The sequence below is a fragment of the Arachis hypogaea genome, chromosome 17 (genome assembly GCF_003086295.3).
Source record: "Arachis hypogaea cultivar Tifrunner chromosome 17, arahy.Tifrunner.gnm2.J5K5, whole genome shotgun sequence".
Lineage (NCBI taxonomy): Eukaryota > Viridiplantae > Streptophyta > Magnoliopsida > Fabales > Fabaceae > Arachis > Arachis hypogaea.
The window spans coordinates 123,633,940-123,656,502 of NC_092052.1; the positions used below are offsets into that span (position 1 = coordinate 123,633,940).

General features: G+C 37.7%; 2 protein-coding genes across 10 annotated transcripts; one reads left to right on the forward strand and one right to left on the reverse strand.

Annotated features, from left to right (window-relative positions):
• Positions 1–428: 428 nt before the first annotated feature.
• LOC112764547 (protein LAZ1 homolog 1) lies at positions 429–4,935 on the reverse strand. 7 transcript variants are annotated; one of them, XM_025810206.3, is made up of 9 exons: positions 4,665–4,935; positions 3,388–3,839; positions 3,186–3,242; positions 2,572–2,680; positions 2,163–2,347; positions 1,963–2,051; positions 1,440–1,695; positions 1,029–1,274; positions 429–926 (listed from the first exon to the last, which is right to left on the reverse strand). In XM_025810206.3, exons 2-9 carry the CDS (start codon positions 3,601–3,603, stop codon positions 636–638), a joined length of 1,449 nt encoding a protein of 482 aa, XP_025665991.1. In that variant the 5' UTR covers positions 3,604–3,839; positions 4,665–4,935; the 3' UTR covers positions 429–635. The 7 variants fall into 7 exon arrangements, with proteins under 7 accessions (XP_025665991.1, XP_025665988.1, XP_072079632.1 ...); XM_025810203.3 differs by having other exon boundaries at positions 2,148–2,347; XM_072223531.1 differs by having other exon boundaries at positions 3,359–3,839; positions 4,665–4,928.
• Positions 4,936–15,142: 10,207 nt separating this feature from the next.
• LOC112764220 (vacuolar protein sorting-associated protein 45 homolog) lies at positions 15,143–22,563 on the forward strand. Of its 3 annotated transcripts, none has more exons than XM_025809772.3 (14): positions 15,143–15,978; positions 17,842–18,096; positions 18,273–18,474; positions 18,628–18,707; positions 18,903–19,130; positions 19,484–19,609; positions 19,723–19,803; positions 19,902–20,043; positions 20,163–20,341; positions 21,010–21,165; positions 21,480–21,587; positions 21,677–21,798; positions 21,921–22,052; positions 22,255–22,563. In XM_025809772.3, the coding sequence occupies exons 2-14, from the start codon at positions 18,007–18,009 to the stop codon at positions 22,313–22,315; spliced, it is 1,707 nt and encodes a 568-aa protein (XP_025665557.1). In that variant the 5' UTR covers positions 15,143–15,978; positions 17,842–18,006; the 3' UTR covers positions 22,316–22,563. The 3 variants fall into 3 exon arrangements, with proteins under 3 accessions (XP_025665557.1, XP_029150250.1, XP_025665558.1); XM_029294417.2 differs by having other exon boundaries at positions 15,146–15,989; XM_025809773.3 differs by having other exon boundaries at positions 15,154–15,978; positions 17,901–18,096.

Below are 22,563 nucleotides of genomic sequence, written 5' to 3' on the forward strand. Positions count from 1 at the left end.
TATTGATATAATTGATTCAAATAGTACTGCATAATTCTATTACAGGAGATCTTCAGAAAAAAGAGCCACTTCTACTACGATAAGGACTATTATTCTCAACTCCAATAGAATTGCCTCCAACACCCTGGTATATAACTATGATAATGATACCTTAGTGGCATCGGGCATCACCGACAGACTAAGTTCAAGCAATTTTCCTTTCTTGTATTGGACTGAAATGTCAGCTTCACATCCTTTCAGCATTTTTTGAGTGGTTGTTTGCTGTTCTTCACAATCCATCACATCTTTGTGGCTCAGTTTCTTCTCAATTTCTCGATCCATTACTTTCGGGTCACACAATTGTTACGCCATCACCATAAGGGTGGACCAAACGTTAGACATTCCAACCCCTCCCAATTCTTTTTTCGTATGTTATACGCTATCATGTATATCTATTCAACCAATGTAATTGTTTCTTCTTTTTTAAAAAAAGAAAAAGCTGTTTTACATTTTCCCTTTCCCGAAAGCACACGAGACTAAGCAAGACTTGGGTTGAGAATATGCATGACTATGCAATTACATGTCAAAATCCTTGTGAGAAAATTTTCCCCTATGTAATATGTGCAAAAACTATATACAAAGTAAAATGGTGAATACTATCTTTTCATCCTGGAGGCGGAGTATTTGGAGTGTTGTTGTCTCTTCCCACTGGGCATACCACTATCACTCACACTTCCTTCCACTAGTCCATCATGAACATCAGAGTACTCTGTTCTCCATGAACGCATCGGAACGACATAACTGTCGTCCTTTGTGCTTCTCCTCCTCTCCTCATCGTGGCGTTTCACATTTTCTGATATCTGATGGAAGGTTTTGTTTATCTTTGCAATGCTCCTTTCAACTGGTTCTACCACATGCGATACTGTGAATTTCATGTCATCAACAATCTGAAACACAAGGGATAAGCAGAAACAGCACCGATGAGTTTTATAGAGTGATGAGTGAAAAACTTCAAAAGGTTTGAAACTATTGGAGTGTTGATATCTCACAATTTCACCGCTCCCAACAACCACATCACGAACATTATGGGTGAACTTCACCCGCCTCTCTTTCTCATCTTGTCGACCCAGATGCACTCTGGGTGTTCGCTCGGCGTCTCGGACCTCTGCTGGATCTGGAGGTGATCCTAGGGATGCATACTCAGCCATGACCGCTACATTGCGTACACACCTCTCTCCCCTCTTGTATGGTGTCGCAGGAAAGACATAAAGATGCACAACAGCAGCAATGCCCATCTGTTAACAAATTACAAAATAGAGAATCATATTTTTAATAAAAAGTCTTTCCTAGAAAATACCATAACACGCTTAAATAAATAGGAATCTAACTTAACATATACGTGTGTGAGTGTGCGCGTGCACGCGTGTCACAGCAACCTCCACAACATAAAAATAGCATACCTCTATACAGATTATATAGTCTTGTATACGTGTTTTCAGCTCTTGAGCAAGTGCCCCTTTAAATGCTCCCATGGAAAAAAGAAAAGCAACAGCCACACCTTGCCACCATGTCAGAAAGATAATTGACTTGAAAGTTAGAAACTTTGCCAATGGTTTGATAGGCTCCAGTTTATCTTTAGTGACAGTATAGAACTGTACAAGGCAATATAGAGCCCACGTCTGACTAAAATTAAGAATACTTGCCAAGTATGGATACCTACAAAGCAATAGATGACAGGCTACAATGAGGATAATAATACTCACCCCCAACCCCCTAAGTTTTCTTTCAAGAACCCAAAATACAAGTAATTAGAAAATGTGGAAATAGTTTAACCAGTATTCATCTTTTCAATTGGTTTTCAACGGAACAGAGTGCAGTCAAGATAAGGAACAATCTTTGTAATTGAGAATTTAGATTATATACTTGTGGTGTGCATTTTACATAAGCAGACAAAATCAAAGACAGAGAGCAATATAATCTTACCCATATTTCCATTCAAACTTCCCCTCTCCATAAACCCCGAAAGCCTGGAGGATCATTGCCAGCAATGCACAGATCATTTTTAGTATCATCTGAAATGTAGGTTTTAGTCAGCAACAAAAAGGCATGGATTGTTCTTGCCCAAACTTGGAATGGGGAAGGGAAGGAATGGGGAAAAAACATTATACCAAAATCCTACATACATATTGTACAATGCCAATTTTCACAGACTGATAGAAGTCGGGGCCAAGATACCAATCTCTTAAACAGCAGTTTAATGGAAATGGATGCTCTACGACCCCATATGCATATTCTTCTTTCAGGAGAGGAGTGTTGGAATCTGCTGGGCTCTTACCTTCCATAAATTCAATTGTTTTGTCCTCACCACCTAAAGGCAGGCATAAACAGTTTTCCATCTAAGAACATGAGAAGTTCAACATAATTCAAGGTTTGAGTAGACCTATGATATCTTGAGGGATTGGAGAAGCAGGTTACAGTAACTTCTATCAGAAAACCTTGATTGTTATCCTTGACATTTATGGGAACTATATATACATGAATAATAACTACAATTGTTGAAAATCATACTGGTAACCAATCTGTTCAACATACCTAAGCTAGCAATCAAGTATCTTTCAAAGCAATATAATGCAAATGCCTCGTAGCAATCCCTTATAATTTCACAGTTAAATGCTGCGCTGGAATCCAATAGTGACAAAAACTGCATCATGTAAACACCAGAACTCAACAATGTACAATTAGATATATCAAAAGAAACTATCATAAAATCACACACGTGCATCAGAAAGCAGACATGCAGATTCTAATGTTCAATGCAACTTACTACATTTGGGTTTTTAGAAAATAGCAACCAAGTTTTTCACTTTTTCCACTTATCAGTCAAACAAGAATCAAATCTAAGTATATCATAAATACATACAAAGCAGTCATTCTTTTAAATATCAATATTTAATTTAGATACCATAAAGATCAATGGAATTTAAAAAAACGAATTAACCTTGTATAAAGATGCATGTTAAAAAGCTATAAAAGCAGCATTTTAATCTAACGGTGAAAGACACTGGAACATGAATCCTTTGATGATCAAATGCACAATTAGTCATTTTAGTACAGAGGTAAAGCTGAAAAACAAACGAATTTAATTAAGACAATAAGAGATGCTATGCAAAGATAACAGATAGTATTTGGCCATTGGTGTCTCTTACCGATTCCAATGAATAAACAGGAATCATTAAAATGAGACCAATCAAAAACTTCTGTTCCTGTAATTAAAAATAGTATTAATAATAATGAATTAGACAATATCATGAAAGAAAAGGAAAACATAATACAGGGGACAAATAGCCAAGTCAGACAAATGGGCAGAGTTATAAGAAACCTAAAAAGTAAAGGCGCACAAGGAGAAACCTCAGGCTGATTATAGGCAGCTAAATGCTCAAATATCAGATACGTTGAGAGAACAAGAGCAACAAGTACAAATATACTTGCAGTGAAGACTGTCCAGCTTACTGTTCCCGAGGACTCGGCACCAACATTGAGGGGCCAGATATTCCCTGATCTGCTGGTGGCCTCAACCAGCGTAAACAGAAATACAGAAGAACACAGAATATCCAGCAAACCCATTACTGGAAACTCTATTGTTTACTATGTGAAGTGAGTGCACTTCCCAAGAGCTATTTCGTTTAATTTTCCCTCCAGCTGTCTCTTTTGAATGGCAACAAACGGTAAGATATGCTATATATTGCAAGAAAAACACTATTTTGGAGCAACTTGTAGAACTAGCATATGCCATCAACAATAGACAACGATGTCTGCTTTTGATTTACATAGGAAACCCGAACTGAAATATGACAACAATCCTGCAAAGACAATTAGATTTGTTTAACAAATAATGTACACTGATAATAAAAAAACAGAAGACCTAGTAATGATAAATCTTAAAATTACCAGAGGACAAAAAAAAGAGACTCATATTTGCATTTGGACCAGAAAAACTAAACTATGAAGAATCAGTCCTACCCTACACCTCAATATGTTAACAAGTCAGAAAAATTTACATAAGCATACAAATAACTATAGTAACAGTTGAACATGTACGCTCAGTTTATTGAAAGTGTTAACAACTTAGGTATTGGTAGCTCCTAATGTAGGAACACTACTAACACAACCATCAAAGAACATAGCAATCAGAATAAATAATTCTACTCCCCACTAGAATTTAAAGCTGACAAGAATTAACAACTTTTAAAACCCATTTCCACTCTCCCAAACCCTTATTAGCTCAATCACAGATAATTACAATACAAATTGGGATATAACAAGTAGATAACTTGAGAAAAGCAGAGAGATTTCACATTTCATGTAACACAATGCTCTCTGCCGACAACAACGTCCCTCAATTCTCAATTAACAGAAACAGTGAGGTGCATACCACCCATCAGTTTCAATCAAGCACCATATATATTCGTTGGGGAACATAATATATGTAAAGAAAGAAATAAAGAAATATAGACAATGCAAAACGCAAAAACCCTAGAGCATATGCAGATGGGGTAAAAGTAAATACGACAATACGAGGGAACGAAAATCAATGCAAGAAGAAGAAAACAAGTGATGACGAGGATGTCAACTACGACTTTGCAGCAGGGGGTGCAAAGGTAAATATGAGGAGAGAGAGTTCAAACCTGCGTTCAGCATTTTTCTCTGCATTTTCTGGGAAAATCAAAACTGGGATATTATTTTCCGGGAAAATAGAAAGCAAGAAAGGAGGAGCAGAAATCGCATAGAAGAGGAAGAATTTTAAAAAAGAAAATTAAAAAAGGGGCACGAAAAATGAAAAAGAGACAACTGAATTTTGCTTCGGCGGTTGGGAAAAGATAAATCGGGAAATTATATTAAATGTTTTTCATAAATTCGAAAAAGATAAAAAAAATGAAAAAGAAAAAAAAAAGGAAGGGGTGAAGGTTCTAAACTTACCAAGAAGGGAAAATGTTTTTTGGTGACAGGTGCAATCGGGGACGTTGGTTTTGGGTGGGTTTGTGATTTGGCATTTAAGTGTAGGGTTGTGACAGTGAAGTATGTTACTGCTTTGTAACAGTGAGAGACTGTGATTGGCCCACGTCAGCGGTGTGTTCGTGGCGAGTGAAGAAGAGGGCTGAATGTTAACTTAGATTTCAACGGAGCACGTCAATACGTGGAAAAAATTTGGAGTTTCTTAAACTTTAGATACGTCATACGTGATCAGATTTATGAAGGTTTGTCCTTATTGTTTTACATTATTTGGTAATTAAGTATTGCTACTAGACGTTTAAAAATTAATAGAAAAACTAGATATACAAGTTTTTTTCCTGTCAAAATCTTAGTCAAGTTATCCAAAAAATGGCTTTATTTTTCTTTCTTCCTATAACAAGTGTAGCAATACGTAAATGTATCTTAGTCAAGTTACCCAAAATCTTAGTCCTATTATGAAATATTCAGCTGGTAATAATCATTTCGATTTTCCTTAATTCATTTGGCACTAGTTAGAAAAACCTACTAAATGTATCTTATTTATTTATTTCTGGCGGCGGCAGTACTCGTTTGCCAAACGGTCACAGCGTAATGTTTGGACCGAGTTTTGTCTTCAGTATAAGAATAAGAATTGAACGCCCGTACCTTAGCTATTAAGAATTTATTTAAGATTTCTTAATTTTTCACGTCCAAAAAAAATAAAAAGATTTCTTAATTTTTATATTAGTTCCGCTAGGAACAAACTAGGAGTATAATCAAGTAAAATTAATTAGTTGAAAAACAAAAAATTTGTTATAAAAAAATATTATCCTAATTTTTTAAATTTTAAAGTTAAAAATACAAAAAAAAATTGATGTGAATTAGTGTATGTTATAGTTTGTTCACTAGATTTTTTTTTCCTATATATAGACAAAAGAAAGTTTTAGCTTTTTAACCATGAAATTATCATATGTGCATAAAAAGTAACGGATTTTTTTTTGTAATAAATTAAAAAAATATATATTATTTTCAAAAAAGATATTTTAATTTTAAATATTAGGATATGTTTTTTTTGTGTAATTTAGAGGAAGTTCGCTGTACCTCCGACGAACTCTATAATATGAATAGAGTTCGCTGTAACTCCCGGCGAACTTCACGCTGAGTTCGTCACACTATATATACCCGTGGGGACCTTCATTTGTCGTTTTCATATTCACCTTCATTTGTCACTTTTATCCTATCTTCTCTCCCGAGTCTTCTTTCTTCTGACGTTTTTAAAGTTTTTGATATGCTCTGTCGTCAGTTTCAGGTGAGTATATTCTTCTGTTTTCGTTTTCAAATTGAGTTATTGTTTATAACATATTTTTTTATAGTTAGCATAAGTTATTACTTAACTGTTAGTTAGTTTAATCAGAATGGTTAATTTAAGTTGTGAGTTAAATATTAATTAGTTGAATATGTAATTAGCTTGGAATATGTATGCTAGTTAGTTAAATGAAATTATCAGTTAATTATTAATTAGCATAATTATGGAGTTAGTTTATATGATCATGTAGTTAGTTTACATGTTAATTAGTAAGTTTATAAACTAATTAAGATGTAAGATACACAATTAGTTTGAATATGTCTGATAAAAATTTAATTAATGTGAAAGTAACTAAATTCAGTTTGTTTTATTTTATTAGAGTGTAGTTTGATGGAGCAGCAGCTGTTAGGGTACGAACATACCCTCTATAGATAAGATTAGGTTGACTACACAGTAAGCAGACTTGATCGAGCGGGACACTTTTATAACTCAGGTTTATTATATTGTAATGGAATGTGAATTTGTGATTTTATGTGTTGTCCATCTTTTCTTTAACTTATTTATTTTGTTCGGTAGGCGCCTCAGATCTTATGCACTAGACGTAATTCGATGAGACGTCCGTCTGAGCAAATTAGGCCATATTTTAGACGAGTTGGGTTTGAATATGTTGCTTACACGGTGAAATTTGAGCATGACTGGCCGTTGGCATCAACTTTGATTGAGAGATGGAGACCTGAGTCTTATACGTTTCATCTTCTATGTGGGAGATGACTATCACCTTGCATGACATGGCGTACCAGTTGGGACTCAAGATTGATGGTGATCCCTTCAGTGGCTGCATTGGTGGGTGGGAGCAGCATCATGAGGGACGATTGATGAGTCCATAATTTACGATATATTTGGTTTGATTTGAGTGGATTTCATCATATAAACCCACATTTATTCACTTATATAGCATACTTTTGTGCTCTCTCTCTAAATTGAGCTTAATTGTGAAAACATGCTATTTTTGTGCCTAATTTAGTCAATTTTATTTCACTTTTATCCCATTCGATACCTTGATAGTTTTGATGAGTGATTTCAGGTGTAATAGGTTGGAATGGCTTGATGAGAGTGGAAAGAAAGCATGGAATTGGGAGAAATCATGAAGAAATCAAAGGAGAAGCACACATTAGAGTGTGCGTGCGCACAACCTATTGTGCATACGCACAAGAAACCCAAAGCCATGTGTGCGTATGCATGACCACCTGTGCGTACGCACAGGTCTCAACGCGTGACTCATTTATTGCAAATCGCTCGGGGCGATTTTTGGGCCTCCAAGGCCCAATTTTGGGACTTTCTGAAGCTGATTGTTGCCATATAAAAGGGGCCCTCTTTCCATGTGAGAAGGGGGGAGCAATTAGGGTTAGATTTTTATCATGTAGTTCATTTTCTAGAGAGAGAGAAGCTCCCCCTTCTCTCTAGAAATTAGGGTTCTTAGTTAATTTTCCTTGTAATTTCTGTTTTTAATCCTTGCTTTCATCTAGTTTCCTCTATTTTTTTTTGCTTTATTATTTTAATTTCTTTAGTTTATCATATCATTTTCTCTATTTTTGCTACTTTTATGTATTTGCACTCTTTGTATTTTAATTTACATTTAATGCAATTTTATGTTTCATGCTATTTATTACTTTATTGAGTTGCTATCTTTATTTTCCTTGCAATTGGTAGTTGTAGCATTTATTATTTCTTGTCATTTACCATGCTTTCTTTTCATGCCCACCAAGTGTTTGATAAAATACTTGGTTGGGTTTTTGCATAGTTTTTCTCACTCTTGGTTGAGAATTGGATACTTAGGTGACCTTGAGTCATAGATGTCCATTCGATATTGTGATTAGGATTGTTAGTTGGTTTGGTTTCCACTAACACTAGTCTTTCACTACGTTAATTAGTGAGTTGATTAGGATTTGTGGATTGAGATCAATTATGCCCTTTTGACTTATCCTCGATGTTAGGATTGACTAAATGGGATTAATCCTTAGCAATTATCATGTTTGTGGTCTATGATTATGATAGGAATCCTTAATTCCCAACCCATGCCAAGAGTTTTTTTGCCATTAAATTTCTATTTTCATTGCTTTAATTGCTTTACATTTAATGTCCTTGCATGCTTGTTTACTTCCTTGTATTTTAATTTCTTGCCAATTGCCATCAAATTTTCTTGCTTCCCTCATAGCCAATAAATGAGCATTTCATTGCAATTCCTAGGGAGAACGACCCGGGAGTTTAAATACTCTCGGTTTATATTGTGTTTTGAATTGAATATTTGATCTTGAGAATTCATTGTTGGTTTGGACTATGCTACCAATGAATCGATTCTTGTTTTGATTGATTCCGAACCAGCAATAACTCTTTTGTCAAATTTGGCGCGCGTTGCCGGGAATTGCAATGGTATTACATTGTTGGCTATTGTTGATATGTGAATATGTGAATAGTTTGTTTTTGATTGGTTGCTTTTTTTATTGTAAATATGTCTTTTGGTTGTTAGCTTACTTAAATAAATTTTTGCTTTAAAATGCATATGTGAATAGTTAGTAATCTTGTTTAAATTACCTTTTTAACTTGAGTTGCATGTTTAAAATTTTCAATTAGTTTTTGATGGTTGAAATAGTTTTGGGTAGATTTTTGTTTATGCATATTACTAGTGCTTTAAATAGTTCATGATTTTGATTTGGAAGATAAAATTCTGGATTAATTTTAAAGTTAATGTAAATAGTTGCATATTTTTATGAATTTCTTGTTTATATGCATTTTGTATTGTTGGGTGAATTTCTGTTTTGAAAAAAAATAAAAGAAAAATTGTTCTCTGTGCGTCCGCACAGCTCTGTGCATACGCACACTCTCATGTATGCCCTCCGCTTACAGCGTTCGCACAGCATATCCGTACGCACTTCTACCCATTTTTCTATCCGTGCATACGCACAAGCATTAGTGCATACGCACACCCAATTTACACGAGTTAAACCCCAAAGCGGTCCCTGAAATTCACAAAATACACCGATTTAGTCCATGACTTCTCAATTACACTAATTAAGTCCTCCAGATTGGAAAAAATGCATCAACGTGGTCCCCCTCATATTTTTCGGTCATGTTCGTTGCCGGCGGGAGTGACGTGGCAAACGAGTGCCACGCTGGAGTGTCTAACGGTTGGCTGATGTGGCAAAGAAAGTTTTTATGACCCAATTTGGTCCCTGACCCCTTTTTAAACCCTAACTCACAAGTAGCGCAACACTTCTTCGTCAGCTACCTTCTCGTACCCATTGTTTTGCTGTTTGGATGATGGTTGGACGTGCAGATGAAGGAGATGGAAGTTCTATGCGATCAACCACAAGGAGGCCAAGTCAGAGTAGAGGCACTCGAGTACCAGAGCAGTGTGGGTGTGAGAAACGTCCTGTGTTCTGATGGCCTGGAACGGAAACCCACCCAAATAAGCCCTTCTTTGGATGCCCGAATTACAACGTGAGTGTTTCCTGAAGATTTGTTGTTGACTATTTTGATGGTAACTGTTAAATTTCATGTTCACAGAGTAGTGGAAGAAGATGATAAAGGAAATTTAGAAGACACTGTGGCATACAACAATGAAGAAGTGAGCATCAATCTTGCTTTGAGGATTGGCAATTTGGAGGCTGAGTTAAGGACCCATAAATATATGATACAAATGTTAGGGTTGCTGTTTTTTTCTCTGTTAGTTGTTGTTTTAGTCGTGATGGTAAAAATGTAAGAACTATGTTTGAAAGCATCTGTTAATGAATGTATGGGAATTGTTTAGCTTATTGGTGTGTTATTTGTAGATAGATTTTACAAAAATAGAATACAAACTGAATGAAGAGAAGAGGTAAATTGATAATAGTAGTTGTAGATTATAAACAAGACATTGTCAATGTAATACAGTTTCAGTTGACCACATAAGGATAAACAAACTGAAGCAGCTACCTTCGAGCATAAACTCTATTATAGTATTTACTACCAGAAAATCAAAATAAATCAAACAGTCTAGCTAAGAGCCATTCCTTTAGAGAAATAACAAAAAAAACCCAAAAAATCAACCAATGCCCAAATCGCATATATATTCTTAAAGAAGCTGATAGAACATTCAAAATCAAGGGTTTTTCTTCCTTGGTGCCTTGAACTGTGGTGTTGGAACAAACTTCATGAACCTTTCCAACCTTGAAGATGTGGCTGCACTTGCTCCTTGCATGGATCGACAGAAGTAGTTACTGGTTGTTGTGGCGTCCTCCGTTTGGTTGGTAATTTAGGTGGCCTTGTTGTTGGTGGTGGTGGTGCTTGCATAGAGTGTAATAATTTGTATGAGTTAGTGTGAATAGGGGAGTTAAACATAGGAAGTAAATAACAAATATTTTAGGACCTTTTATACCTCATTTTGTGTTCCACCATAGCTTGGTTGGGATAATTCAACCTCTTCAGCTTGCGGTGCAGACACTGGTGGTGGAATGTCAGCTGCTGGTGGTCCCGGAGTGATGGTGTTGCTTGCTTCAGCTGCAGGTGTACTCCCAGCAGGAGTAGCTTTGGCCTTGGAAGCTGCCACAATAACTGCTGCAGCTGCAAGAGCAGCAGCAAGCTCATCAGCTCTCTTTTGTTTGCAATCCCTCTTGGTGTGGCCCTTTACACCACAATATGTGCATGTGAATGGCTTGAGCTGTCTCTTTAGGGTAACAGTATGCTTAGCTTTCTTGTTTACACTAGTACCCTCATCAACGTCCTTTCTTCTTTTGGTTGTGAGCTTTCCTAGTTTTCGTTTGATGTTTGGAGCCTGGGGCTAACTATATGGTGATTTTTCCCACATGGATTGGCCCGGGAGAGGATTGATGTAATGTTCGTAGGTCTTCCTGTATGAATCCATTATGACCAAGGGGTGACAGAAATCCTCTGGTCTCCTGTTCACCCGTGCAAGAGCAGTACAGGCGTGAACACAGGGAATGCCTACAACACAAAAGGCAGTTCAAGTCCAGACCATGCCATTTAATAGTTCAAGTAAAAACAGCCTAAACTGAATATGATGATAATGTAAATGAAAATAAATATAATGAAAATAAATATAATTTTATTGTAGCAAAAGTTACCTGTTAACATCCAGAACTGGTAGGTGCAAAGTCTTTTTCCTAGATCGACAACCATGTTTGTTGGTTGTCCATGGACCTCAAACTTTTCATAGGCTTCATCCCCACTCCATATGGGAACCCAGTTCTTTGACTCTTTCCTTACCTTTTCTAACTGGCTCTGTATAACTGGAGGAAGTTTTTTCACGTGGTTGTTCAACTTTATTTTGTTCTTTGCAATGGACCTCATAACGAACATCCTTACCTCTTCAACCAGTGTCATGATTGGCTTGCTCCTAGCCTCTTTGATCCTTGCGTTGAAGACCTCACATGCGTTGTTGCATATATTATCCAGCTTTGGCCTGTGGCTAAATTAAGACTTCGTCCGTGAATGCCTAAGCCACTTGTTAATGTATGTCCATGCTTTCTCATTGAGTCTTTTGATCTTGTCCATGTTGCCAATAAAATCTTGGAAGGTGGTTGATCTTGCAGCATCCCAAAGGAGTCTCCGCAGCTCAAGATCCTTCCACTGTTTGTTGAAATTTCGCCACAGGTGCCATACACAGAAACGATGGTGGACCTGTGGCATGACCTCCTCCACAGCTGCTATCAAACCCTGCAATTGATAGGAAGATATAGCGGACACCAAACACCAAAAATAACCAAAGTTCATCAATAACCAACCTACCTACATAACCAATCACCCTACATAATCAAACTACCTAATTAATGAAACTACTTAAATGATCAAGGTAACTAAATATTCAGACACCTATTATACCAAACAACATACATAACCAAACCATCTATCCTAACAAGTGAAATCAGCAAGTTCCAATTATCCATACCAATTAACACATAGAAGCAAACAGTTTATACAATAAACAGACATACATTTTGCTTATAAAATAAACTGTCTAACCTTATGCATATCAGAAATGAAACACCACCTGTTAGCCTTATAGTCTCCTAAATCATCATGGAGTAACTCCAAAAACCATTTTCAATTCTCCTTGTTTTTAATGTTGACTATAGCCCAAGCAACCACATAAATGTGGTGATTAGCATCTTGTGCGGCAGCTGATAATATCTGTCCACCAATCTGTGTCTTTAGAAATGCACCATCGAGGCCGATTAAAGGTCGACACCCGGCTTTAAACCCGTTCTTGCAACCACTCAGGCAGATGTATATTTTATCAAACATGACTTGGCCGTCAGGCATTAGAGTAACCCCAATCCTTACAGTGGATCCCGGATTGATTTTTAGCAGTGTTTCAGCATAATCTCTTAACAAGGCATAGTGTGTCTTTTCATCCCCGTAGACAACATTTCTCGCATCAGCCAAGGCTCTTGCAATTGAATTTCTATGCAATATGAGATCACACTTTGACTTAAAGTATGTTGCAGCCTCACATTGTTTGAAATTAGGGTACTTCCTAACCTTTTTTACTAACTTACTTGCCAACCAAGCTCTGTTTGCAGCCCTATTAGAATTCTCTCTCGGACATGTATGATCGTCATAAAAAGTCTTGATTTGCCAGCAAGAGTCCTCATGATCCCTTGAGGCGTAAACCACCCATGAGCACTCTTCTACCTGGCACACTGCCCTACACCTCACATTGTCATTCTTTACAAACTTAATCCTCCTACCCTCCTGAATGGTAAACTCTCGCACAGCATCCCTGAAGTCTTGTTTAGTATTAAACTTCATGCCCACTTGCAGTTGCAGCTCACCAAATCTCTGACCCTCTTGAAAGATTGAAAACTCATTCGATTCTCCATCAGATTCAAATTCATCTTCAGAATTGGGAGGAGTCTTTATCTCCTCCGAGTGCCACGAGTTTGCACCATCAGATTCTGCACCTGGGTCAAGAGCATCATACATCAATCCATCCCCTAGATTTCCTAAAAAACCAAGGTCTACCTCTACATTAGATAAGTCTGCCACAATTGCATCATCATCTTGTATAATAGTGTCTTTATACATCTTTTCCTTTTCTTTGGCCATGGCTGAGGCCTTCTTAACCTTTTTGACCTCTGTTCTGATTGGTTGTGTAACCAATTCATCATCACTACTAGAGTTGGCCTCTTGCACAGGGACATAACAATCATCCTCTAAACTATCTTCATCACTGCTTGATCCATTTTCAGTTAAATCCACATGATCAATTTGCTTCCCTTTGTTAGCACTCCAATGTTCCCTTGCCTGAAATCTTGTGATTCTTTTAGGTGGGTTAAATTTGGGCTTGGTTTTTGAAGTAAACTTGGACTTGGGCTTTGGTTGAGTTTTCTTAGGCTTCTGGTTCTGCTTGGGTTTTTGATTATGCTTGACAGTTGGGGTTGTATTGGGCTTTGTAGTGGGTTTTGGGTTGGGTATATGATGGAGTTTGGGGTTCTCATGATCAGCCATGGACTTGATGTCATCATGTATAGGTCTTGTGGTGGGGGTGTTAGCAGGAACTGGGATTGCAATTGGACTGTTTGGAATGGGGATTGGAATAGGAAGAGCTGGGTCAAGATCACATTGGTCATGTGGCATTTCATTTAAGGTATCCTCAGGGGTGTTCTTCTTGTTTAAGTCACCACCAGACTCCTCTTCTGGAATATAATCCAAACACATGACAGCTTCTTTCCCCTCCATCAATTCAGGTGTCGAAACTCCATGTTCGAAATAAACATTGACTACTCCATCATTCCTCTGTGCATGGAAGCACATCTCCCTTAATTCATCATCAGTGGTCAGAGCTCTCAATCCAACCTCCAACCTCCTCTCCGAAACCAACCACCAGCACTCAACTACCTTGTCATATCCAAACTCCTTAAAATAGTTCCTGACGAAGAAGACGTCAAGTGTATCCTCATCTAAATCTCCTAAGCAAGCTCTATTGTCAGGTGAGTAAACCAACTTTCCATCACCATTCTTCTTAAACGTTCCACCATGATGGAACATTATATCCAGCAATTTTTCCATCTGTAATAGAAAAAAATATACAACATTTTTACCAACATATCGCATCAGCAAACAACAACAGATCATATTCCAAAATTGTTAACTAACAACTACTTCAGTCACTATGTCATTATAGAAATGCCCATATTTTTGGTTTGAAAACAGAGCATTCCGATAACCCCTATCCGCACCACCCAATGCAAAAACCCTAGCTACTAACATAGTATCCATGGTTTCCCATCAATCTATACCAATTTCCCAAGTAAAATCCATAACGATGGATACCTTACCACTATGTAAAACAGAACAAGACTATCTAATATACTGCATGTCTACCTCTGTCACAGGAAATTTCACACAGAATCTTTGCTCCTTCCTTCACCGATCTTCAGCCAACACTGACCAGGTTCCTCTGAATTCCAAATTGTTTCACTCCAAAAATTCACATCAGGGCTCTCCAATGCCAGGGTTTGATGCTTTCAGTTCAAAGGAAGATGAAGAAGACAAAGTGATCTTTGAATATTGGGGGAGGGGGTTTGAACGTTTTGTATATGCTTACTTGAAACGGTGTCGTTTATTAGTGAGTTTAGCGCCAAAACCCAACACGACGACGTTTTACACTCCTCCAGCGTGGCACTCATTCGCCACGTCACTCCCGCCGGCAACGAACATGATCGGAAAATATGAGGGAGACCACGTTGATGCATTTTTTTCAATATGAAAAACTTAATTAGTACAATTAAAAAGTCAAAGACTAAATCAATGCATTTTACGAATCCCAAAAGAACCATTTTAAAGTTTAACTCAAATTTACACCCCTCTATTGGGAGCTCCCGCGCAGTTGGTGCGTCCGCATCCCCCTACTCTTCCTTCCCTTCTCTTTTCGTAAGCCACCATAAGCCCTTCTCTCCTCTTTCTTCTTCTTCTCGGAGCCACCGTAACCCTTCCTCTTCTCTGAGCCAACCATTCACCATCATCACCATCCATCACTGTCTCTTCCCAGCCACCTCCCTTCACCACAACCGCCGGCGACAACCCGCACCGCCGCGCCCTTTTTTCTTCTTCTTTCCCTCTTCTAGCTTCCACCGAGCCCAGTGCCATCGCGACGTTACCCTCGCGCCTCCTCTCCCGGCCGAACCACCACCACGAACCACCCGCCACCACTCCTTACCGTCGGCCTCGACCCAGAACCCACCGCGCCGCCGTCGCAACCTTCTTGGCTCAGCGCCGAACCAGTCTCCAGCCACACCAACCTCTTCTCATCTCTCCACGAACCCTGATCCACATCCCCGCGATCTTTCCCCTGTCCGAACCCTAGCGCCGCCGTCCCTGTCGTTCATCCGCACCTCCGCGAGTCGCCGCTCGCGCCAGGACCTCCGCGTCGCCAGCGTCATAGCTCACCACCACCCTTTCCTCTTCCACTCGCGAGCTCCACAAACACCTGTTGCTCCAATTCCTCTTCACTGCCTGGAACGGCCAGAACAGGGTGCAGCCCCTGTGTCTTCCAACCCTCCGTCTCCCCTGTTTCTCAGCCTTGCAACGCAGCGCTGCTCTTCTTCGCCACCTCAGTCTGAGTATCACCGCTGGTGCCGCCACTTTGGCCGGCCGCTTCCACCCTTCCTTCCCCTTCCTCCCTCTGCTCTGATTCTGCACCCCAGGTTTAACCATTGTATTTTTCCTTTACTTTGTTCTGTTTCATTTATCATATTACAGCTAGTTAGTTCATTTTGTTTATCTTAATTTAGTTAGAAATGCATGTTTAGTTGATTAGGTTGTTAGAGAATCTGAGCTGGATAGAGGATTTAGGTTTGTTTTGATTAATAATGCTGTTTGGAATGTTGCTGTTTCATTGATTTTTCCCTGTGCTGAATTGATTTGTTGAGGCTGCTGCATAATTGTTATTGCTGCTATATCCTTGCTGAGTGATGCTGAGTTCTTGTTTCAATTTGGTCTTCATTGTTTGATTCAGTGATGCTTAATTGTTTGAATCCATATTCCTTACTTATGCTTGATTGCTGAATTCAATGAAGGAAGGCTGACGGAATCAATTCTTTTTGCTCATTGTTACTGTCTTGGTGCTGTAACTTAGGCCATTATGTGCTCATGGCTGCTGGTTGCTTAATTGTTCATTGCTGTTTGTTGCTGTAGGTTGGCTTATTTGTTTATTTCATATGAATTCATGTTTGTTTAATTGTTATCGCATTCATTTGGAACTTGGGTTGATTTGGTTGAGCAACATTGGGAAAAGTTCTATGTACTGCTGAATTGCTGCCGGAATTTATCCTAATCTGTTCTTAATATTCATCTTTGATATTGATTAATTGAGTTGGTGCTTCGTTGCTGTTGGTTTCCAACTGTTGTTTACTCAATTGAGTGATTATCTGGCTGATTGCTTCTCTGTTTTGGTTGATGGATGCTGAGGTATTTTTGCATCTACTATTCTGCTGCATTCTTGTAACAATTGCTCAATTTCTGGAAGTGTTTGTGCGGTGGTGATTTGTGCTCAATGTCTGAGTTAAAACTGTTACTGCTGCTACAATTTTTGTTTCAATTTGAACTTAATCACTTGTTTTAGGATGCTTAATTGTCTGAATTCATGTTGAATACTTGTGGTTGGTTGTTAAATTCAGAAAAAAGATTGCTGCTTATTGCTGGTTGGCTTGGTTTGAATTGCTTATTGATGTTTTGCTGCTGTTTGTTAGCTTAGTCTCTCAACTCATGTGAATCCATATCGGGTTTTTGTGTTTAATTGTAATGCATTCATATGGAATCTGAATTGATTGTTTGAATTTGGGAAATAGCCAATTTACTGCTTAAATGCTGCAGGATTTTTCCTAAACTTGTTTCATTAAATGACATTGTCTTCTTTGGTGCAACAAGATTCTATTTGATGGATTTCTGTGTTGATAGAATCTTGTTTGCTAAATGGTTTTGGAAAACTCCTCAAGAACTTCTCTGAAAGTTTTGGTCATGCTTCTAACTTTCTTTGCTTACTTGTGATGCTAATTTACTTCTATGCATTGAATAGTCCAAGTGAATTTTTAATTTGACCATAAACTTGAAATTCTTTTGAGATTTTGAGCCTCTTTTGCATAAACTCATAAGTTTGAAGGTTTTTCTATCTATGTGGCTGATTTGATTCATTCTATTCATGCCTAACTTACATTAAGTCACATAGATCATGAGGTTTTCAATTCTTGTCTCAACTTGTGACTCTCATGTCTCATTGGAATTTGGTGTTTGAATGTTCTTTGGCTTACTTGTTTCTTTATGTTTTTAACTTTGTCAACACCACATTATTTCAATTTATGCCAAATAGCTTGTGATTAATACTTATTTGATTATGTGCTCTACACATACATTTGCATCACTTGTTTTGGCATTTTAAATTGTTGAGAAGTAAATACAAACTTGCTTGTTTTGACATTTTTGACACTTTTTGGAAATAAGGAACTTGTGACTATGCACCTAACTTTTGATTTTCCTCCCATTTCTTTTACATAACGTTTAACCTTTGTAAGACTCGTCGTCTTCGGTCCTTAGTGGTGGTGGATCTGAAATTCTGCAACACCTCTTCCAGATTCGCAACCCTTTGGCGAATTCAACAGTGTTAATCATCTTCGATTATAATCTCTCCACTGAGACTTAGATCGATCCATATTATTCGAGTCGCCACTACAAAAAAAATGGTGCTCACGTCCTCTGCACGTGACTACGTCAACCGCATGCTGCAGGACATCTCCGGCATGAAGGTCCTAATCCTCGATTCCCAAACGGTACGCACCACGATCTCAACGAATCAATTCATTTTCTCTGATATAATTCTTCATTCATTGTTTCAATTATGATATTGGTGTTCATTTTTCCATATGATTGTAAACTTGTAAATATGTGTTGCTGGTTATGGTGTTGAGCTACAACATGGATGTGAAATGTGAAATTGATGGTGTAGGTGAGTATTGTGAGCGTTGTGTATTCACAGTCAGAGCTTCTTCAGAAGGAAGTGTTCTTGGTGGAGTTGGTGGATTCCATAACCAAGTCGAAGGAGCTTATGTCGCATCTCAAGGCTGTTTACTTCCTTCGCCCTACGACGGAGAACATCCAGCATTTGCGCCGCCAGCTCGCCGCTCCTAGATTTGGGGAGTATCACCTATGTAGGTCTTTTAAATCTTTACAGATGCTGTAGTATATATAAAGCAATCCCTATTTAGGAATTCCGTTTTGTATATTTTCCCTAGTTGAAGTGATAATTTTTTTTTCTCGCATTGAGTCGAAGACACTTTGTGAATGCATTCTGAAATTTACAGTTTTCTCCAACATATTGAAGGACACTCAGATTCACATACTTGCTGATTCAGATGAACATGAAGCTGTCCAGCAAGTTCAGGTAACTGCTTTTGCTTGCGCTGTAAACATGGGAACTTTTCTATCTATCTGTTTTATGATGATAGATGACTGCACACGTTCTTGTGCTGGAACCCTTGAACCCCCCATCCCTTTTTGTTGTGAATATGTGATCTCAAATGCTGGGATTTGTATTGTGAAGTTTAATTCTGATGTAGTTTTTGTTACGATCATTTAGGAGTTCTACGCAGACTTTGTTGCAGTTGATCCTTATCATTTCACTTTGCACATCCCTTCAAGTTATATTTATATGCTCCCGGCTGTGGTGGATCCTTCAACACTGCAACGCTTCTGTGATCGGGTTGTTGATGGTGTAGCAGCTGTCTTTTTGGCATTAAAACGGAGACCAGTTATTAGATATCAAAGGACGTCTGACATTGCCAAAAGAATAGCACATGAAGCAAATGTGAGTAGAATTTTTGACATAATTATGTAGTCACTTTTTCTCAGTAGATAATATATATTATTTGTTATTTTCCTGTTTATGTTAGACAATCTTATGCATTTTAACTTTTGCATGTTTTTAAGGTGCGTTTGCATGTGTTTTATTATTTTTTCTTTTTTAATTGTTAACTTTTATCTTTTAAATCTTTATAATTTTCATTTTTCTGAACTCACCATGCATATCTCTAGGCATACTTTTGCCACAGATGTAGCCATCTTATTGTTGTTTTATCTGGCAATATATGTATCCCTATGTGTTATAATTTATCATGCATATGTAGTGAAAACTAATTTACATTAATGGGCTTCAAACAGAAACTGATGTACCAAGAAGAAAGTGGTCTTTTCGATTTTAGGCGAACAGAAGTTTCACCACTGTTGTTAGTGCTTGACAGGAGAGATGATCCTGTAACCCCATTGCTCAATCAATGGACCTATCAGGTATCTATGGGATTAATGCTATAGTCAGTGCTTACTGACAATCTTACAGCTTAGCTATCTGATAGTTTGTTTATTCATAAAGTAATTCTTGTTTGTGGCCTTATACTTTCCAGGCTATGGTTCATGAATTGATAGGAATCCAAGACAACAAGGTGGACTTGAAATCCATTGATAAATTTTCAAAGGATCAGGAGGTTAGAGAGACTTTTATGCTGTTTAATCACGTTAGCAATATCTTCGAGTTTAGATTTTATACAAATTGAAAGAAATATTGTGCTATTTGCTGTTGCAGGAGGTTGTGTTGTCGTCGGAACAAGATTCATTTTTCAAAGCCAACATGTATGAGAATTTTGGAGATATAGGTATGAATATCAAGCGGCTGGTTGATGAATTTCAGCAAGTGTCAAAGAGCAACCAGAACATCCAAACGATAGGTTTGTACTTATAATTGTCTCACATTTCAGAATAATAAAATTCCTTCTGCTATTACACCTATTTTTATACATGGCAGCATAGTATGTAATTAATTGATTTATGGTTTGACTCTTGTCAGAGGACATGGCCAAATTTGTTGACAATTATCCTGAGTACAGAAAAATGCATGGGAATGTGTCAAAGCATGTGACTTTGGTAACAGAAATGAGCAAGATAGTACAACAGCGAAAACTTATGACAGTTTCACAAACAGAACAGGAACTGGCTTGCAATGGAGGACAAGGGGTTGCGTTTGAGGTATGTATTAATGATTAGCAAAATTTCCTTTGCTTTTGCTCAAACTTCAAGAGTTATTGGGTGATGGTCTAATGTATTCTCTCTCACTCAAAGAAAAGGCTCTTTGGAGATGAAAAAAGGGGGATATTCTTTTTGAGCGGTGCTGGCGGTGCAATGTTTTTTAATTTATTTTAAGCTCTGAATATGTATGCATATTTCTTTCTATGGTTATGATAAATTAGAAAACTCAACTATAGTAGTTTGCTCATTTCAGTGCTACCATTCATCTCAAAGGATTTTTATCTTGTAATTATTCTGTTCTTTGCCTTAATAAGCCTCATATTGTTTTCATGGAGAGGTGATTTGTTAATGGGGTAAAAATTTATTCTGTTCTCGGTACATCATTCTGCAATCGGGGACTTCTTGACATATATTTGAATTTCCATCAATGATGTGAAGTAAGGACAAGGATACATGGTGAAGTATAGGTGTAAAATCCTTTCCCTTGGCCAACAACCCATGCTTACACTAGCAGATTACAAGATACATAAAGCAATATTTTTAGTGTCTTATTATCTTCCCCCAATATTTTTCTTCGATGTTTCTAATTGTTATCATATGTACTGACAATGGCTTTGGAGTTTAGACTAACAAAAGTGACAATTTCTGTCTCAATGTACTATCTTCAGGCAGTGACAAATCTACTAAATGATGATAGCATATCAGATGTGGACCGGCTGCGTTTAGTCATGCTATATGCTTTGCGATATGAGAAGGATAGCCCTGTTCAGTTAATGCAGCTTTTCAACAAACTGGCTTCCCGATCTGCCAAGTATAAATCTGGGGTAAATTAATCTCTGATGTTGCTTTCTTCTTGAATCCTTTTATCCTCAGGCATGATTGCCTGTCCTTAATCTTTTAGTGGATGCTGTCCATGTTTTAAACCTTGGAGAAGTACAGTGTTTGGTAAAGTCAATTTTGGGTCATATTGTCATTTTATATCCTTGGTTTTGGATTCCAGAGAATAGAAATATATGTTTACTAGATTAAATTGTGAAGAACTGCAAATAGATGGGAAGTACCTCTTTACAAATAAATAATGTGGCTATGCATGCCTGCGATAGTTGCTGATATCGATATTTTGTTTTTGACACAACAGCTCGTCCAGTTTCTTTTAAAGCAAGCAGGTGTTGACAAGAGAACTGGTGATCTTTTTGGAAATCGAGATCTAATGAATATTGCCCGTAATATGGCCCGTGGGTTGAAGGTATGCACAGAAGTATTATGATTACCATGCCCTATCTTTGATAGATTAAGTTCAACTCTAAACAACTTCTGTTTTGAGATTTGCTGCAGGGTGTTGAGAATGTGTATACCCAGCACCAACCCCTTCTTTTCCAAACCATGGAAAGCATCGTCAAAGGACGGCTGAGAGATGTGGACTACCCATTTGTTGGAAATCACTTTCAACAAGGAAGGTTTGTTGCTATGAAATCTAGCAGTTGTATTTTCTTTGTGAATTTCTAGAAGTCACACACAATAGAATTGTGGAATAGTATGAGTTTTTATGTTTAACGATTACATGACAATTGACATGCAGGCCACAGGAAGTAATCATCTTCATTGTTGGTGGGACAACTTATGAGGAGTCAAGGTGTGTTGCTCTACAAAATGCCAGCAATCCTGGAATTCGGTTTATACTTGGTGGCTCTTCTGTTCTCAATTCTAAGAGGTATAATGAAGTGAATTTTAGTTTTGATTCAACTAGTGGTCATTTCATGTTTAGTATATTCCAAGTGGGCTTTCAATTTGATGTCCAATGACAATAATTTTGAGTTGATAGTTCCAGTTTTGTTCTTGTATTGATTGACTACAAAACTTGCTAGTGTTCTGGATTTCTTAGCTATAGTCGTGTGTTTTATTTGAATTTGCAGGTTTATTAGGGACCTGGAAGAAGCTCAAAGGGTAGCTCGTTTGAACACCAGCATTGTTTGAAATCCATCCTGGCACAATTTGCATTTTGAGGGCTATATAGAAAAATATTTTGCAGCTTTGGATTGGGAATTTCTGTTTTGCAACCATGTACATGTATAAAAAATCTTAAGCCTTCGGTTCTAAACGCACCGTTTCAGGCGTAGTTAATTGCCGAGTACTGCTGTTGATCCCAAATTTTCATTGCATTGGCAGCATTGCAACTAGTAACAACTCTTATGGTTAACTCAATAAATCTACAATTATGATTA

What these genes read in the sequence shown, in the direction of transcription:
- LOC112764547 (XM_025810203.3), bottom strand. Translation starts at nt 3,603, where the DNA reads ATGGGTTTGCTGGATATTCTGTGTTCTTCTGTATTTCTGTTTACGCTG. An exon ending in CTGCCTATAATCAGCCTGAG is followed by an intron (nt 3,243 to 3,387) that starts GTTTCTCCTTGT and finishes TTTTAATTACAG; the next exon opens with GAACAGAAGTTTTTGATTGG. An exon ending in TTGTTGGGAGCGGTGAAATT is followed by an intron (nt 927 to 1,028) that starts GTGAGATATCAA and finishes CTTGTGTTTCAG; the next exon opens with ATTGTTGATGACATGAAATT.
- LOC112764220 (XM_025809772.3), top strand. Translation starts at nt 18,007, where the DNA reads ATGGTGCTCACGTCCTCTGCACGTGACTACGTCAACCGCATGCTGCAG. An exon ending in AATTTTCAAAGGATCAGGAG is followed by an intron (nt 19,804 to 19,901) that starts GTTAGAGAGACT and finishes TTGCTGTTGCAG; the next exon opens with GAGGTTGTGTTGTCGTCGGA. An exon ending in TCTGTTCTCAATTCTAAGAG is followed by an intron (nt 22,053 to 22,254) that starts GTATAATGAAGT and finishes TTGAATTTGCAG; the next exon opens with GTTTATTAGGGACCTGGAAG.